The sequence below is a fragment of the Parasteatoda tepidariorum genome, chromosome 11 (genome assembly GCF_982258835.1).
Source record: "Parasteatoda tepidariorum strain Cologne lab strain chromosome 11, Ptep-v5.0, whole genome shotgun sequence".
Classification (NCBI taxonomy): Eukaryota; Metazoa; Arthropoda; class Arachnida; order Araneae; family Theridiidae; genus Parasteatoda; species Parasteatoda tepidariorum.
Genome location: NC_141765.1, coordinates 34,726,013 through 34,744,395, shown reverse-complemented (window position 1 = coordinate 34,744,395; position 18,383 = coordinate 34,726,013). Strand labels below are relative to the sequence as shown.

Sequence of the window (18,383 nt, the reverse complement as noted above, 5' to 3'; positions counted from 1 at the left end):
GTAAGGATTTTAATTCCTTATTTATTTACAATAAGACCTTTAGACTACTGTGTCAAAAGGATTTTAGAATTTTATATAAGCTATTGCAAACTTGTTATTAAATGTTTCCTTTGGACAGAGAAAGAATTTTACTTACTCCATGTTTATCTACTGTGAATTATATTCCAGAATTTCCATATCTGTTCAGTTGCCAGTTAATATTTTGGTACAAGCTTTGTTTCATTTTATTCGTTGAAATATATTCTATTGAACTTTTAACCATTAGACACAGGAGTAATTGTTTGATATATAACATTTTGATGCATTAACTTTTTAATTTAAGTTAAACAAGATATGAAAATATACCAAACAAAATGTAGGTGAAATCTTGAAAGTGAAGTATTCAAATTTTACTTCATAAGTATAATGGAACACATTTCAATGAATAAAATGAAACAAAATCGGCAAATCAGTAATTTATAGTCCGACAAAATTTTCTCAAAGTTCTGCTAATCTAAAATTAACATTTCATTACTTACTCGAACTCTTATTAATAGGACATTTATATGTTAACAAGACTGCTCTAATCAGCGCTATTTTTTTCTTCCTAAGTACACACACGATAACTTTTTTTAAGCAATTTGTTTGAGAAAAATGTAACTTCAAAGAAACGAGACTGAAAAAATTCCATGATAACTTCGGCTAGAAATAATGAACTATTGAGACAAACACAAAAGTATAAAATTCTACATTTTGAAAGTAATCCCAAAGTGGCAAATACTTAAATAATTGTTCGCTAGAAAAAAAAAAATTTTTTTTCATTTTTTTAAACTTTAATTTCAATAGCGAATTTCCAATTTGTAACAAAAGAATTATTTAATCAGTATTATGCATTGCCCCCTGTTTTTATTTGGCTACAATTAGATAGAATTTTAATATGATATTAAGATATGTGGAAATCACCTTGTTTGATACCATCGTAAATCCATATTTCAATCTTTTTTTTCTTTTCTTTTGTGGTTCATGCAGTTGATTTGCTCGTTATTTTTAAAATTCCAATATTATAACTCTCAAAATTCAAGTCCTATACTTAATTTTGATGCGACAACACTGTTTTTACAATTGACTTTTTCACAGTTATTACTACATTTATACGCATGGCTTTTTAAATCCTGATATTTTTATGCGATATTATTAAGAAACGAGAAATTCTAATTGCATATTTATTTGTGTAATTACTTTTTGACTCGGTTGATTTGCACTACATCCATGCAGTGTTTTGATTGTTTTTTTATTTTTTTTTTATTTTGGCAGTTATTGCTGTTGATTTTCACAGGATTTTTTAAAATCCTGATATTACAATGATACAGGAAATTCAAATACTGGAATATATGATGTGTGCACTTTAATATTCACTATTTGATGTAATAATTCTAACATTTTTTTCTATCAATTTTTTTACAGTTATTAACTGTGTAATTTCTTTTTGACATGGTCGATTTGTGCTAAATCCAGGCAGTGTTTCGATTTTTTTTTCGGTAGTTATTGCTGTTCATTTTCATAGGATTTTTTAAAATCCTGATATTAATTACAATGATACAGGAAATGCAAATCCTACATTTTAATATTTTGTTATTTGACATGATAATTCTATCGTTTTTTTTATTCAATTTTTTACAGTTATCACTATAGCTTTTTGCATATTTTTTTTAAGTCTCAATATTTTTAATATTATATTAATTACAACACTTGAATCTTGAAACGTTAATTTAATTAACCTTTTTTTTTACGCATGCAATTTGTGTGATTTGATTTTGTCCTGACCTTTTGTTCACATGGTTTTATCATTAATCTATTTTCAGTTATTGCGATAGATTTCATGAATTTAAAAATCTTTAAAATTCTTTTTTGTGCAATGCAAAGTGTGAAAAAGAAGGCATATGTATTTTTTAAATAATGTTATTTTTTTACAAAAAAATGAGTTTTAATTATTAATATCATATTAAATTATATTAAACTTTAAAATGTCGAAATTTTTAATACGCTATTAATTACAGCACGGGAATCTCAAAAGATTAATTCAATTAACATCTTTTTGAAGCGTCCAATTTGTATGATTTAGACGTAAATTCTCATGGTTTTATCATCAAACAATTTTCAGTTATTGCCATAAATTTCACAAATTTTGAAATCTTTTTTTTTATGTGTTCCACTGTGCGAAAAATAAGAAATGTTCCTCTTTTTTTAATAGTGTTACTTTTGTCCATAAAAATTAGTTTTTTTATTTATCTTCTATGTACAAAAAGAAAGAAAAATTAAGTGTTAAAACATACTACAAATCGAGAAAAAAAAATTCCTCTTAATTTCCTCTTACAGCAATCTGTATAATGAAATATGTATGCAATCCGTATAAAGCAATATGTCTGTATAATTCTCCGTAGGTTAACATGGAGAAAGTAAAATAATTTTTCTGTCTGAAGGGAACCCTTAAATTTCAGCTTTTGAATCTTAACAAATATCGAAACTAACTTCACTAATGTTTAGGAATCCAATTCCAAAATAAATGTTCTCTTTCCTATTCCTGAAAATTTTCTAATGGTGATCATACATTCAGTTAGCTATGTATGCAATTTAGGTTTACCATAAGTTTTTTTTTTTTACCTAAAATAGTTGAAATTTTTTTTTTTCAACAAAACTAATAAAACATTTTTTTCAGCATCAAGATCCAGTATTGCATCTGACATAAAACTTCTTGCTCAGTAGCTCTCAAAATATGTTTCTTTTGCTTCTACCTGACTATGCAAGTTTCTTTGTGTGCCTTTTGTGTTACTTCTTTTTCATTAACTTTTTTATGTGTAACTGTTTATATACATTTTCAAAACAAATTATTGTGATCTTGAAACTGAGATTCATATGGATTTTTTCTAGAAAAGATTACATCACACAAACAATGCAAGAAAAAATTTTACTTTTGGTTGCATTTAATAATTAAGAATTGTATTATTTTTTTAAAGCATTTAAAAGGAATAAGCTCTCTTTATCTTTTTTTCGTGTGTGCTCCATTAAGTTACAGAAAAAATACAAATTTTTTATGCTTGTGTTCTAAAAAGCTTTTAATAAGTTTCTTTTCCTATTCAAGAGAACATATTAATAAATTGATGAATACTTTTGAACTAATTAATTACTTGTTGAATACTTTTGAACTAATTAATTACTTGTTGAATACTTTTGAACTCATTAATAACAAAATTGAAAGTTTCCAATTGTCTTTAAAAGCTTAGTTTTGCAGTTATATTCTTCAAAAAATATTTAAAAAAAGGATTCATCAAAATATTTTAAAAGTGCATTATAATATAAAGGTACTTGTATGTAAACCATAAAAATTTAAAAACATGGGAATGAATATTTATTTATAATTTTTAGGTATACCCAATCATTCAATGTTCCTTCTCCCTATAAACTAGATTTTAAAAAAATATGTGAAAATAAGAGTATGTGTTCCATAGGTAATATTTAATTTACACTATAGTCTGACAAAAAAAACTTAACTGGCACTGACACTTATACACCATTTGCAATGACTTGTTGATTTAACTGAAATAAGACATCACGCGAAAGTCTACTGCATTAGTGTAATAAGGTAGATGTTACAATGGACTTAATTACTGTTTTTTTTTCTCCAAAGAAAAATACTAAAATGTAATGTATAAATATAGATTATAAAACTCAAAAATTTATGTTTTCTGTTGTAATTTAGAAATGAATCTATCCTATTTATGTATTTTTTTAGCTACAATAATACAATATGAAGTCCTCTATTCATACATTGGTTTCCTTAAAGAGACAATAATTAAATTTTAAAGAAAAAAAAACTGAATTATTAAGGAGTGGAGCAAATTCTAATTTAGCAAATGCAGTGAAAAGTCTGTTTTTATAAATACTACTTTAATATCTGACAGTGGCAATAAAAAGCTGTTAAGCAAACATGAGCATGTAAGGAAGAAGAAAGCAAACTTTGGAGAGCAACAAACTATAAATATTTACACAGTCAAATGTTGCTAACATGCCTGTTTTCTGCAATTCCTCAGAATTCAGCCTTTTTCCCTTGATTTCTATCATAAGACTCAATTAATAATTCTAAATTTGCAATAATTTGATATGCTGAACTTGGAGCAATTTGAATTTCAGAATATTAATTAAACTTTCTTGTATATAAATTTATAAGAGGGAGTTGAGGATCTTATTAGTAACAGTAGGGTCTCATTAATATTTTTAGATGATGAAATCAAATCTTGTATAAATGAGATTAGTTTCAAAAACTTGAATTGATCTCTTTGTACAATTTATTTAAAATGATTTTAATCTAATTAACAGTTCAATTTAGGCAAAGTTTTTCAAATGGTGAACTTATAGGCCATTCACTAGTGATTTTAAAAAAAGTTAATTGCATTCAAAATTATTGAAATACTTTTAACTAAAACTATTATGTTCTGATCTAAATGTATTAAATCAGATTACAATTGCAAACAGAATATTAAACCTTCAGATTATTCTTAGTAACAAATAATATCTATTGAGAATTCAAGAAATTGCCAATAATGTTTAAAAAATATTTTTTTAGAAATTTATATTTTACTTAAAATAATGATTCTTTTAAAATGTAATTGTTATTGTAGTTTCATTGATAATTTTTGGAAAATATGGTCTGATGTTTGATGTTGTTGTACTAAGTTCAGTCCTGATCTTGCATCTGTGTCAGTCGTATTATTTTGAAATCAATGATTGCTTCAAAAATTAAACAAGTCACAACCGAAAAAATGACTTCAAAAAAACTTTTTCTAGAAAGTAATTGTTACGTTTCAGAAAAGATCGATTTTGAACTAAAGAGTAGCGGTTCAAAGCACTTTTTTTTTATTAGATTTGTTATGTAAACGAAGCCATGATTCATGATACTAGCTGAACTTAATTAGTTTATGTACCAAACTTTATGAATATCTAATATAAATATTGCTAACCAAATTAAATTAAGTAAATTCAAGGGTCCAATTGAAGAATTTTTTGAAAACAATTTCTTATAGACATTTAATTAAAGCAATTAACTTTTATTTCAAAATAATCTGAAGCTAAATATCTTATTTTTAAAATTTAAATGTCATCAAAGTGCCTGTGTTGGTTAAGTTATTGTTAGATCAGTGTTTCAAATCTAAAATAATAACTCTTTAAACATTATTAATTTCACTAAGATTCTTTTAAGTAAAAAGAACTTTTGAAAAAATTGAAGCTACTTATTTATGCTTCTGCTACTAAAGCCAAATAACTTTTAACTCATTTGTTTTTAATAAATTAAGTTTGTTTTTTCTAAATTTTTTTTTTAAAATTACAAATATAAAAGAGTTTACTAACTCTTATTTTGTTGTTGTAAAGTTCTACTTTCTTTATTTTTCTTAGATTCTGCAATATGACTTATTTCATTTTTGGAATGTTTGATGCTGTTGTACTAAGTTCACTCCTGATCTTAGTACAACAGCAAAAAAAAATCCTGATTGCAAAAAAAAAAAATTAATGCATTCTAAATTAATAAAAGCGGTACACATTGCTTCTTATGCATATTATGACCTAAATTTTCTATGTCATATTTAATATCTTAATTGAAGAAATATATAGTTAGCAGACTAATTCATAATTAATGAAAAACGTATCTATAATTATTATTATTATTTTGGTGAGAAAGTTATGAATTTTAAAAATTGTAAGTCAATTATACTGATTTCCTATCTTTATATTTTTGTTAAAGTTATTTATGTAATAGCATATTAGCTATTGAGTCATTATTTTTAACTAATAATAGCAATATTTTTAAAGAGTAGGCGAGCAACTCCTAGATATATGTGATCTGTGGTAAAACTTTGTATTATCTTTGATGGATGGTGTTTTCTAAAACAGAAGGTGTTAAATATTGTGTCACCATATTTGGCACTATACATTGATTGTTATGTGTACAATACTAGAGTTAATTTTACGAAATAATTAACAATGAATATTGAAACAGTTTTAAAAACAAGTTGCATGAGTAGAATATCAAATTTATCTACTAAATTTCAAAAATCCAACAATAAATTTAAATAAATATGTTAAAACAGAGATTTATTTCAAGATAAGGCAACCAACGTAATTTCCATTTCTTTTTTTTTAAAAATTTGTTATAGAAAAAAAGTATTTACTTGGAACTTATCAGAATTAAATAAATGAAAAAGTATGTTATTTTAAATCATACAAATTCTTAATTTGTATGTTGGTTTCCTTCTTTGTTTATAAAATAACAATATCGCCTACTGGAAAATATTGCCTTGCAGGATAAGCAACCTTTCTAACTGATAAAGGAGTATGTCTGGTTTTATCAGTTTATGTAATTAGTTTTACATTGAAAACACCATCCATAAGTTTTGATTTTATCTAATGTTTCTTTCAGTTATTTAAAGTAATCAATTGAACTTTTCTATTATTTACAATTATACTATAACTGAGTGATCAAAATTGTATATGAGATGAACTAAGAAACTTTTACAAAATCCTTGTTTATTAGTTTTTAAAGGCTTATGCGTGTTCTTGCGTATATATATGCATAAGATTTTGATACATAATAATATGTTGGTTTTATACCTATTAGTTCTAGCCTTTATATAAATCTTAGTGTATTAAGTTAGTTGATTATTTCATAAATTCTGAAACCAGGATAAACCAGGTACAGATCTGTAGGAGGGAGATCACCATTTTTAAACTCTTTGTTCATCTACTATTCTTCAAATTACTTTTAGATTACTAGTTTACTTTAATTGGTGTACAAAACTGGGTCATAGTGGATCAGAATTATTTTTGAGTACTTTTTTTAGCTTTGCTTTGAAAGTATTTTTTAGAGAAAAAAATAAGTTAAGACTCAAAATTTGTAAATTCTCACTTCGAACTAAGGAATAGAATGAAATTTATTTTTTCCTTAAAGTGGTGCGCATTAAGTGTTATTTAAAGTTTATTAGAATAGTTCATCTTATTACAAAAACTTTAAAAACAAATTCTTACAAGCAAAAGATATTGTCTCTTAAAAAGATCATCAAATGACCAAATGCCTAATTTAAAGCAGTTCAGTCTAAGTTTAGATATATTTTTCAAGTTATATTATAAATTTTGACATTATCTTTTAATTTCGTTTCACATTAAAATTAATGCTAACAATACTAGTGCAGTTATGTCTTGCATACTGCTTTACTTTGGAAATTACCAATTAATATTTAAATTGCATACATTACAGAACTATTTGTGCATTACCTCATTCACGCACAAAACTTTTTCATTACTTTATGCATTTGAGAAATAAAACATCCTAAGTGTCTAATAAATAGTCAGATAGTCAGTTTTTCTCAAAATTTATGAAATAAGAGGCAAATGTAATTAACCACTGTTTGTTACTTTAAAAAAAATTGCTCTTATGGGTTAAGATTTTTAGTTTGGTCCAATTTCTTCAGTTGCCAACAAAATACAATATTTTTTCCGAAATAATATGTTGTTATTAAAACATATTTTAATTATTTTTCAAATCAATTAGTAATATTTCTTTGTAAAAGTTGTGATTATAAATAGCATAAGAAAATCATTTATATATATATATATATTTAATATATATTAAACTTTCCTTCCTAAAATCAGTACCTGGATCTGCCTCTAAGATGATTTTATTAAATTTCATGTGTCAAGTAAAATCTGTGGAAATTTGAAAAGTTAATATATAAAAGCTTGTAGTATTGAGCCATTTGATGACTGCATAGTTGCTACACTTCCAAATATAATTACAATAATATGCTGTGATATCTTCACTTGCAATTGCCTTAGCATGTTTAGTCTCATCTAAAAAAGTATTTGAGAATTAATGCTCATATAAAGCTTGTTCTTTATTGTATACATAACTACACAAATAACTCTTTTATACATCAACATTTTTATATACTTTATTCTCATTTTATGTCTTTAATTTCTTAACTCTTACATCTTGAATGTTTAAAATAAATAGATGCAGGTCTAAAGTTAATATTCATTAATATCTAATTTTAAAAGCATTACACGTGATACTGAATTCTGATTTTTTTTTTTAATATTATAGTGTAATGAAATGCTTATTGTGTACAAATATACAAAATACATTAGAGCATATTTCAATATTTCTACTGTTATGCAAAAAATATCTGCAAGCTCTGTTGATTGCTGTTTCATAATTCCTAACTTTGAGGCTATATAATTTTTGTTTATTTAGCAAGTGAACTTGCTTAAAAATGCTACATTGTATATATAGTTTTGTGACATTGCTTATTAATCTGATTGCTGTTTTAAAATTTTAGAATAATATATATATATATATATATATATATATATATATATATATATATATATATATATATATATATATATATATATATATATACAGTGAATTCGCGATAACTCGAATCTGATAGGACTGACGAAAAACTTCGACATATTGGAAGTTCGACTTACCGTTAGTTTCGGTATTGGACTTTTAAAATATTGTCAGATTATTTAATTAATGCTTATTAATTACAAATCTTCTAAATGCTTACAATATTTAAGATCATTTTTCTGACAAGCCTTTTAGGATAAGACTGTTTGAAGCACTTTATGATACCCTGGTCCATCGGCTGCAGCTTTGCAGTTGTGTTTGGCGGGACAAGTTTACTGCTTACAAATTAGGTAGATAACTATGCGTTGTGCATTTATCCATAAAAAGTATCACTTTTCTTTTTTTAGCGAAGAATTTCCGATCCAATTTTCTTACATAGTCTTCAAATAAAACTGATGTCATCCAAGACTTTTTGTTAGACTTCTAATCCAAAGAATACGTTTTTACATTCTTGAAACATCGGGGATTTCGGTATTTTCCTCCAACTAGGACAGTCAAACGATCCTTGCTCATTTTACCCCCCGAGCAGTTTTCATCCTTAAACATAGTCTTATTTGGAAGAAATATAAACCATCAATATTGAAAACATCATTTTAACTGTATCCGTGAAGTAAATTTGGTAACGTTTCATTTAACCACTGTTCACATACTTCAAGAGGGACAGCTTTAGCTTCTCCATGAAGAGTGCGAAAGACATTGTGTGTGTTGCAAAGGAAGGGGCAAGATATCTGCTCCTAGGTTTTTCTTTTTGCTTTAAAAGATCCAAAAAAAATCGAGTTAAAGGGAGTAAAATTCGAGTAATCGAGAAGAATTAACATGAAATTGAAGATAAAAGGGTCGGGACTTCATTAAAAAATCGAGTTATAGTAATATTCGAGTTATCGTACTTCGAGTTATAGCGAATTGACTGTATATATTTTAATTTTATTAACTTTTCCAAATTACCCAATGATTTTAAAGAAATTTTATTTATTCTAAAATTAGTTGTTAGCAAAGCATTTTTAACTTTCAGATAGAAATTATTCATTTCTTTTGGTTACTATCAAACATTATTCAGTCATGATACTACCTTTTTTTTTCCTTTTCATAATAATTTTGAAAATTTTAAAAATTTTGAAATAATTTCATTTCTAACATTTAGATAGGTACAAAAAAGGCAAATAATTAAATATTTTTTAATATATATAATTTTTTTTTATATTAAGTTAAAATGTTGTTGATTAACAATAAATTTTATAAAAGTATTTAAGAGTAACATATCTATACATCTCAGGCTTACTCTGCAATTCTCCTGAATGTTTAGACCACATTTTGCCCTATTGAGCAGTATTTTTCAGTGAATATAAAATAAAATACATATTGTGTTTAAAATCTTGTTTAACATGCAGGGAGACTTTTATATGGTAACAAAATTTTGCTATAAAATTATTTTGAACATTAATACTCTTCCTTTGTACCTAAATGGTTGTCTGATTTGGTTTTTTTTATTTGCAATGATTGTCTGATTTATTTATGATTAATTATCAAACGCTAATATCAACAATGCCGAATAGTCTGTATTAATAATACATAGGAATAAGCAGGAGTGTAATTAATGCATTTCATAACTATTTATTAATATTATTCTTAAATATTAACTAATAAACAAAGAAAACAATTAATTAGAACTCTTTATTACACTTTCAAAACTGCATTTCTTACTTTCGCATTCAATTATTTAGATTTATCTAACCATACAAACAAAAAGCTTAGTTTTGATATGTTTAATAGTTTAACATGATAAGTTTGTCATGAATGAGAAAGTTTAATTATTAGTTAAATAAAATTATAATTTTAGAAATAATTAAAAGTTATCAAGCTATAAATAATTGATATTTCCCTGTGATCAGTGACTATAATTTTACTGACAGTCTCAGATTCAACTTTGGTCTGACAGTTCATATGGCTCTTACAACTTTCTTGTGGCCTGGCTGAGTTTTTTTTTTTTTTTTTTTAATATTTGCTATCCATCTTATTAAAATATCGATTGTTATCCCACTAATATGGAATATAACGAATTTATTATAATTACGGGACCCAGGTGAAATAACTTCACGCTGACCGACTTGTGTGTAACTACATTCTATGTTATAGTATTATAAAACTTGCAATTTCAATTAGGTATAAACTTCAGATTTTGTTTCTTCGAAAGTACAATTTGCCTTGCGACAACAAATGCCTGCCTCTCGGTTGGGTATTCTTCATAACCTATGAAAGAATGAACTCTCAACCTGTCTGTAATAATTAATTTCGTTCAGCAATAAACTTCATTTCATAATATATTTAGGAACTTCGCGAAAATAATTTAATCTGAATATGTTCTGGTAAAAACTTAATGCGAAAATCTTTAAAACAATTTTTTAAAGTAATTATTTCTCCCAACATTTTTGTTGCAAATACGTTAGCTTTTTCCTAAGAAAGCATCATAATTATAAGTAGAAGTACTACATTTCAAAAGCAACTAAAAAAAATTAGTTTTTTTTTATACTTTTGTTACAAAAGTATTGCCATATAGATTGCTTACTTGGTTGCAAAATGTGAAATATGTGTATTCAATTCTAATTTCTCTTTAAGATATGGACTTTTTTCATAGTCTAACAGTTTCAAATCAAACAATTGTTTAGATTCCAAGGTTTTATAAGTTTTAGCAAATCATTAATTAGTCTATCATTAATATACACACAGAAAAATACTGATTAACTATGGAATTGAGTGGATCAACAACCACAGTGAAATAAATTCTGTTGATAATTCACAAAATGTTAAAAAAATGTAACTTATATTTGTTTTATTAGTTTTTAAAAGTATAAGTATTAAGTATTTTTATAAGTATTTTTTAAGGATGTTTTGTTAATAGAAGAAAGGAATTTATCACCAAAAATATTAAGGAATAAACATTGGGTTATCCATCTAGGAACAGAATCCTACTCAGACAAGATATTATGGGACAGAAATTCATTCTGATCATGCTCAAATAAAATATCATGCAGAATCTTACCTGGACAAAATTGTAAAGGGTGGAATCACGCCTTCAAAAATTTGGAGCAAAATCTTACCTTTACAAAATTAAAGACAAAATCTCACTTGGACTGAATCTCTTTCTAACAAAATAATAGTTAGTTTTCAAAAATTGTATTTATTTTAGAATTTTGTACACACAAGTTTTTGTCAAAAAACCACATTACAGAAATACTGCAATGAAGATAATAGGAGATTTATTGTATATTACTTAAAAGAAACTTGAGATATTCATTTATTAATGCAAAATTGAGCCAAAACAGAGCATCAGCAAATCTTGCCATACTTAGCTTTGTGATTTTTTTACATGTTTTCTTCTTGGGGAACATTGCCAATTCTGCTTATTGCATATTGATGTATGTAACATCTTTATGTGTCAATCTTTTTTTACCGTAATTCCAATATCATATGACCTCACTTTTTGTTTAAACTCAAAAGAACTCATTGGGAAATTTAAACAAATCTAATTTAACATTTATTTGATGGGTTATTTTCATTCTCCTTTTTTTCATTCTATTACAATCTTATATTTACTCATTGCCTATGTCACATCAACTATTTTCTCTTAAACAGCAAATTATTCTTATTGCTTGTGAATACTAAAGCTATTTATTCCCGTTTTAGAACAATCTCTATGCTTGTAAGCCAAGACATCTGTTGAGGGTGTGTACTGTGTTTTGATTCAATTTGTATTTCCATTTCTTAGATATCTTTTTCCTACTATTAAATAATGCTTTATTTAAAGTTTATATATCTCTTGGTTATTTATTAGGATTGCTACATTATTTATTTTTTTAAAGATATGTGTCTCAACAAAGATTAAATTATAGCATAACTTGTAAACAATACTCAATATTATGTGAAAGTTAAAAATATTTTAATGTTCCAAATGTGTGAGAGAGATTTACCTAATTAGGACTTTGATATAAATTGAATCACTATAATTTCAATTTTCTTTAAATGTTTAAATTTTAAAGTTAGCTAATATAATTTCCCACATTGCAATGGCGTAAATGCGTGGAGCGTGAACTTTTTTTAAGATAAATCGCACCACACAATGCTTTAAAAATTTTGCTATTCAATTACAAAAACTAGTGATCTTATACAGGAAACTTGTTCAAATCAATGGCAGGCTAATATTAATTTTTAATATGCTATTTTTCTGGTTTCAAATTGTATTTTTGAAAGCTCATTTATATTTCAGAAATAAGTAAACTACAAATACATTCTGAAGTTATATCATTCATGATATTATTTCTCTAGCATTGTAACTGAAAAATCTGTTATTTATCCAAATAAGGCAATTCCTATGAAGTTCTGAACATCTTTTAGATTACAATTTTTCTTTTTAATGCTCAAATAAAGCAATATTTTATTACCTATTCTAACTCATATATACATAAATTTAGTTGTAATTAATGATCTTGTGCTTTTTCGGGCTGCTCATAAATTTCTTTTTTTTTACTTTAATATTTTATGATAACATTATTTCAAGAATTTTAAATTTTTACTCATATCAGAGATTTTAATAAAAGTTTATCTTACTTTTGATATTTTCAGTCTTTACTCCTATGTATTTTATCTCTAAAATATAGCTATGAGATATTTAAATAGATACTTATTTTTGACAGTTTAAATCACTATGCATAATATATTGAAAAATATAATTGTGTTCTTTAAATAGGAAGGAAAATTGTGTAAATGTATGATCAACTTCAATGTAGCAGTGGATAAACGAATTATTCTACTATTCAATGGTGATGATGTGATGAATTAGAAGGTCAAGGATTATGCATCTTGTCTGATTTTGTAAAGTTTGTTGTTTTTGGATGAATATAATTTATAAAAAAAGAATTGTTGACTAAGCAGAAATTTTATTTAGGACAACTGGAAGACAGTACAACTGGAAGTAAAAAACCTTACTCAATAACAGGAAAAAAATTAATACCGTATACAGTGCCCGCCGTTTATTAAAATCACTTTCGTTTTATGCTCTTTTGATTTTATTAAGTGGCTGATTTTATTAAGAGGCGATTCAACATTTGAAAAAAATAATAATAATTTTTACGATATATTCTAAATGCACACACTTTAAAAGCTGAAATAATGACAACATTAATGCTTTATTTTAACTAATTTAATTATTTTAATAAAGTAAAACCCTACATAAGATTAAATTTACAAAATTTTTTCAAAAAACCAATCAATGGTTGCTTGAGTTGCAGTATTTAAAATTAACTATTCAACGTCATTTGAGAGTTTATAGAAGTTTTTATAGTTTTCGATATTTCCTCCTCTTTGTTCTAAAGCTCGCCGCAATACATTAGGTGCTTTTTTGACTTCCAATGAAGATGGCACTGATGACTTTATTTCATCTTCTGAGTCTGATTCCTCCATTTCTTGATTGGAAATAACTTTGCAATTTTTGATGTCTGTAACAATATCAGAATCAGATTTTTCTCCTGATGTTTGCAGGTTATCGTCAATAGCTACGTAACATTCTTGTCCATTTCATTTTCTTCATTGCTGAGCATTTCTTTGAAACAGTTATCAGCTCCCTCGCCAGTGCTTAATCCACACTTTTTAAAGCAATTTTATATTTTTTGGGTTGAAACAATGTCCCATGAGTTACGAGTCAAATGCATTGATTCCAAAATAGTAAGGGATTTTGATAGTTTTTTTGCAGTTAAGAGTTCTAAAGAGCTGTCACAGTTTATGTCACAAATAATTTTTCGAACAACCATTTTTCTGTAATGAAACTTGAATGATCTTATGATTCCCTGATCAAGGGGTTGAATAATAGCTGTAGTGTTGGGTGGCAAAAACACTAATTTAATGTGTTTCAAACACAAGTCCTCATCAGCAGGGTGCGCAGAACAATTATCTAAAAGTAAGACGACCTTTTCATTTTTCAGCTCCTTGTCCCATTCAAGAAGAAGTTTTGTGAAGATGCTGGATGTCATCCATGCGTTATAGCTTATGGCATAACTGGTGGGCAGGTGTTTTACTTCTTTAAAACATCAAGGTTTTAGACTCTTTCCTATCACTAAAGGTTTGTTTTTTTTTGCAGTTCCTGTCATGTTGCATGTTAGCAACACGGTTAGTCTTTCCTTTATTTTTTTGCATCCACCAGTCAATTCATTATTAAACAGCAGTGTGTGTTCAGGAAGTGCTCGGAAAAATAATCCTGTTTCATCTGTGTTGAAAATTTGCTCTGGTTTATAGTCTTTGATGAGTGTTGGCCACACGTCGTTTACCCAATCGGCGGCAGAGCTAAAATCAGCATCTTGCTTTTCATACAATTTACGAAAGACAATGTTGTTGCGGTCTTTCCATGGGGTTAGCCACCCATCTGTAGCTTTAAAATCAGAATCACCAAATAAATTAGCAAAGTCCTGTGCTTTGTGAAATAAAATTCCACGTGGAATTGAAATTCTTCGTTCGCGTGCATTTTTGAACCATTCTAACAGAGCCATTTCAATTTCCTCCGATTTTCCTTCACACTTACTCTTTCTTGACAGATTTTCATTCTTTTTTTATTTCCAGGGAAATATTTATCCTTTGTTTCAGAATGTTGAAAGGAGCAGTTTGGGAAATACCTTATTTTAATTGAAGCTTCACGTTGACTACATTTAGGAAGCTTATCATAGTTTTGCAGCACTTCGAATTTATCTTTAAAACACAAATCCTTCCTTTTCGGCATGCTGATAAAATTTAACACCAAACGAACTTAAAAATGATATGTGCTTTAACTATAATTTACTCAAACAGCTTAAAATGGAACATGAGCACAGACAGTTTTTGGAAATCTATTCTTGTTCTCTGTTAAGATAGGTAACAAAAGAAACTTCTCTCCCTTCTATGGTTCATTCAATAAAAAGTAAGATAAGAATTCGACCCCCTGTTGGGTGAGATAGGTTTCTCCAAACTTCATTCAAGTCAAGGAATTGACATTGATAAATTGATTTCTATGAACTCCCTGCTTATCACCCACATTTTTCCTTTACTCTTACACTATGTACATCACAGGAAAGTGCTAAACTCACCTGTTTCATAGGTTTGTGAGTAACTGTTGCTTCTTCTAAAAAAATCTTTAAACTTCCAAAAAATAAAATTTTATAAATAAGAACAAAGAAAACCTGAAATATTGCACTTTTGATTTATTATGTAGTGAAAATTTTGATTTTAAAAAGCAGCGGTATTGTAACGATTCGGTTCTTGCCGATTTGATTTTATAAAGCAGCTGATTTCATTATCCGGTGATTTTATTAGCGGCGGGCACTGTATCTCAATTTAAAAAAACTAACTAATATTTTTAATTCTAACTATTTAAATTTTTCTAACTTGCTGAGTTGCACCGGTTGCTTATAATTAATAATATAAAAAGTATTAACACAAATTGTCACTGTGATTCGAAATATGACTTAAATGTATGAGTGTAACTGTAGAACATTTGTAAAAAAGCACGATGTAAATAATGCTAATATTTAAGACTTTCACTTATACATGAAATAAAGTATAAACATGATACTTACATATAGTTGATTTATAGGATAATTTTAAAATGAACATTTTTTAATATTGGATTTTGTATTTTTGGTTTGCTACTTTTTATATGTTTTTATAACTAGTTCATTTTTTAAAAATTTATTTAGGAACAAATTTATTTTTGTAACTTATTTACATCCTGTGTTCAGAATTTTTTGTTTGACATTAAATGATTTTTTTATTAAAGTATATCAAATAAAGGATTTTTTTTATTTGTATAATTCCCAAAAAATGTAAGAAAAGAAATAATAAAATATGTTTCAGTAATTAAATCTTCAATATTGGTATTGAACAATTTCAACTGATTTTTAATTCTTTTTTCATTATTTAAAATGTTACTTTAAGGTGAAAAAGAATAAAGAAATATCCATACCAAAGAACATGTATACACAAATGTGCATAGTCTACTTTTCCTGACACTACTTTTTAAAGCCATTGTTTGAATAACACATAAATTTTGATTTTGCTCAAACAAAATGTTGCCAGACATGTTTTAAGGCAAAGATGATACATGGTTATACTTGTACTTTGTTACTTTTGGATTTTAGTACTTTCTTTAATTCAATCAATGTAACAGATAGTGTATGCGTTCTTTTATATGTACAGTTCTTTATTTCTTTTCACCTTAAAGTTGCATTGACAGTTGGTATATAACATCTTCATTACCTTGGTCCACATATGTGGACCTTCATTTCTTAGCTTTCAGAAACAAGCTATAAGAAAATTTATAGTTTTACCCTCACTGAAACATTCTTGGACGTTTAAGCTTTCTGGAGATTCCTATCTATGCAAAAAATTTAAGTTATTTGGTAAGACCAGAGTCTCATAAACATAAGTGATTTTTGAAAAGTGACACTAAATCCATGTGATCGAAAACTTTAGCAAATTTAAATATTTTGTAATTTTATTATTCTGAAGAAACAATTTTCTCTCAACTTAGTAGTTTTTAATTTATTTTTACCTAATATTCAAAAATAATACAGTCAAGAACATGCAGGTTCATGCAAACTACTACGCTTTTTGCATAATATTTTTTACAGTGGTTATTGTGTTGCGTACGAACTTTTAAATCATTTATGTGTAGTGGTTTGGAAAATAAGCTTAAATGATTAAAAAGATAATACATTAAAACAAAAACTTAGCTACCACTAGAATAAATTTTTACAAAAACTGTAGAAAGTTGGCCGCCCTGCGTATTGCAAAATTTATGACAGTGTAATAGTCAAGTGAAATCTCCATAATATTATGAGTATTTAATTTTTTATTTAGTGATATTTTTATGTGTATTTTAATTGATTGTTTTATATTAAGGTACATTAAATAACTTTAAAATACATTTAAATAACTTTAACTTTTTGTATTTTTTCCGTAATTTTGAAATATTACCAACAAGAATTAAATATTTTTCATAATTAATGTTAGATTCTTTTTAATAATTATTTATTTATCATGGTTTGTATAATTAAGATGGCTTTGAAACTGAGATTTAATGCAGTACTGCAATGTACTTAGATAAAAATTCCTGTTTTTTTTTTTTTTTTTTTTTTTAATTTTTTAAATACTTATTTAATATATTCATCATTATATTTTAATAGACCATAACATAGCAACATGCATGTTTGTTCCTACTTTAAGAATAATTTAACTTTTGAAATATTTGTATTCTTTTACTTACCTAGTTAAAACCTGAGGTTCAAGTACGTCTACTAAAAATTATTTGCCCCCAGGCAGTATGATTCATATTTTGTTTATCTTAATATGACTTATGGCAGTAAAATAGAAATTCAAAATTGTAGAATATTTTTTTGCTATATTTCTTTATACCACAGTAGTGAGGAGGTTCAACTCAATTAGAGTCTTTTTTAGCATGATTAAATAGCATAGTTTTGTATATTTATTAAAAAAATAATTGTAAATAAAAAAACAGGGGCTAAAATGATCCTGGAGTATTATTTAGCATTAGACTTTTATGTATTGAACATTGCTTTTGCTACTTCAAAATTTTCTACAATTGAATTTTTTCCTTTTTACACAATCCCACATAGTGTATAGTGTGTTAACATAATTACATGACTTAACCTAATTACATAACTTAAAAGTATCATCTGCACTAATTAATTAGCATATTTGTGGTCATCCCTCAAACATTTAAGATTGAGGCCTAGAACATGAAGATCCTCATTAATTTAGAAGTTATTCATGGTGGTCTACTATTATTTATTTATTTTTGCTCACTCATTAATTCTATTTCAAGGAATGAAAATATATAAGTTCGCTTTTTCTCAGTTTCTAAATGCATTTTTAAAAAATCATTTATAAAAAAAAAATTTTTATTAAT

The 18,383-nt window shown here is 26.3% G+C and overlaps 1 protein-coding gene across 6 annotated transcripts in view; it reads left to right on the top strand.

Annotated features, from left to right (window-relative positions):
• The window catches only part of LOC107450094 (palmitoyltransferase ZDHHC2), a 77,176-nt gene extending 60,852 nt beyond the window's left edge, over window positions 1-16,324 (top strand). For 2 of the 6 annotated variants that reach the window (XM_087154741.1, XM_087154738.1), the window contains 2 exons: window positions 12,122-12,160; window positions 13,182-16,324. In XM_087154741.1, coding sequence (XP_087010867.1) covers window positions 12,122-12,141 — 20 coding nt within the window. In that variant the 3' untranslated portion in view covers window positions 12,142-12,160; window positions 13,182-16,324. Of the gene's footprint in view, window positions 1-2,695; window positions 2,780-12,121; window positions 12,161-13,181 lie in introns of all 6 variants that reach the window. The other 4 variants (XM_087154742.1, XM_087154739.1, XM_087154740.1 and 1 more) reach the window with 3 other exon arrangements.
• The last annotated feature ends 2,059 nt before the right edge of the window (window positions 16,325-18,383 follow it).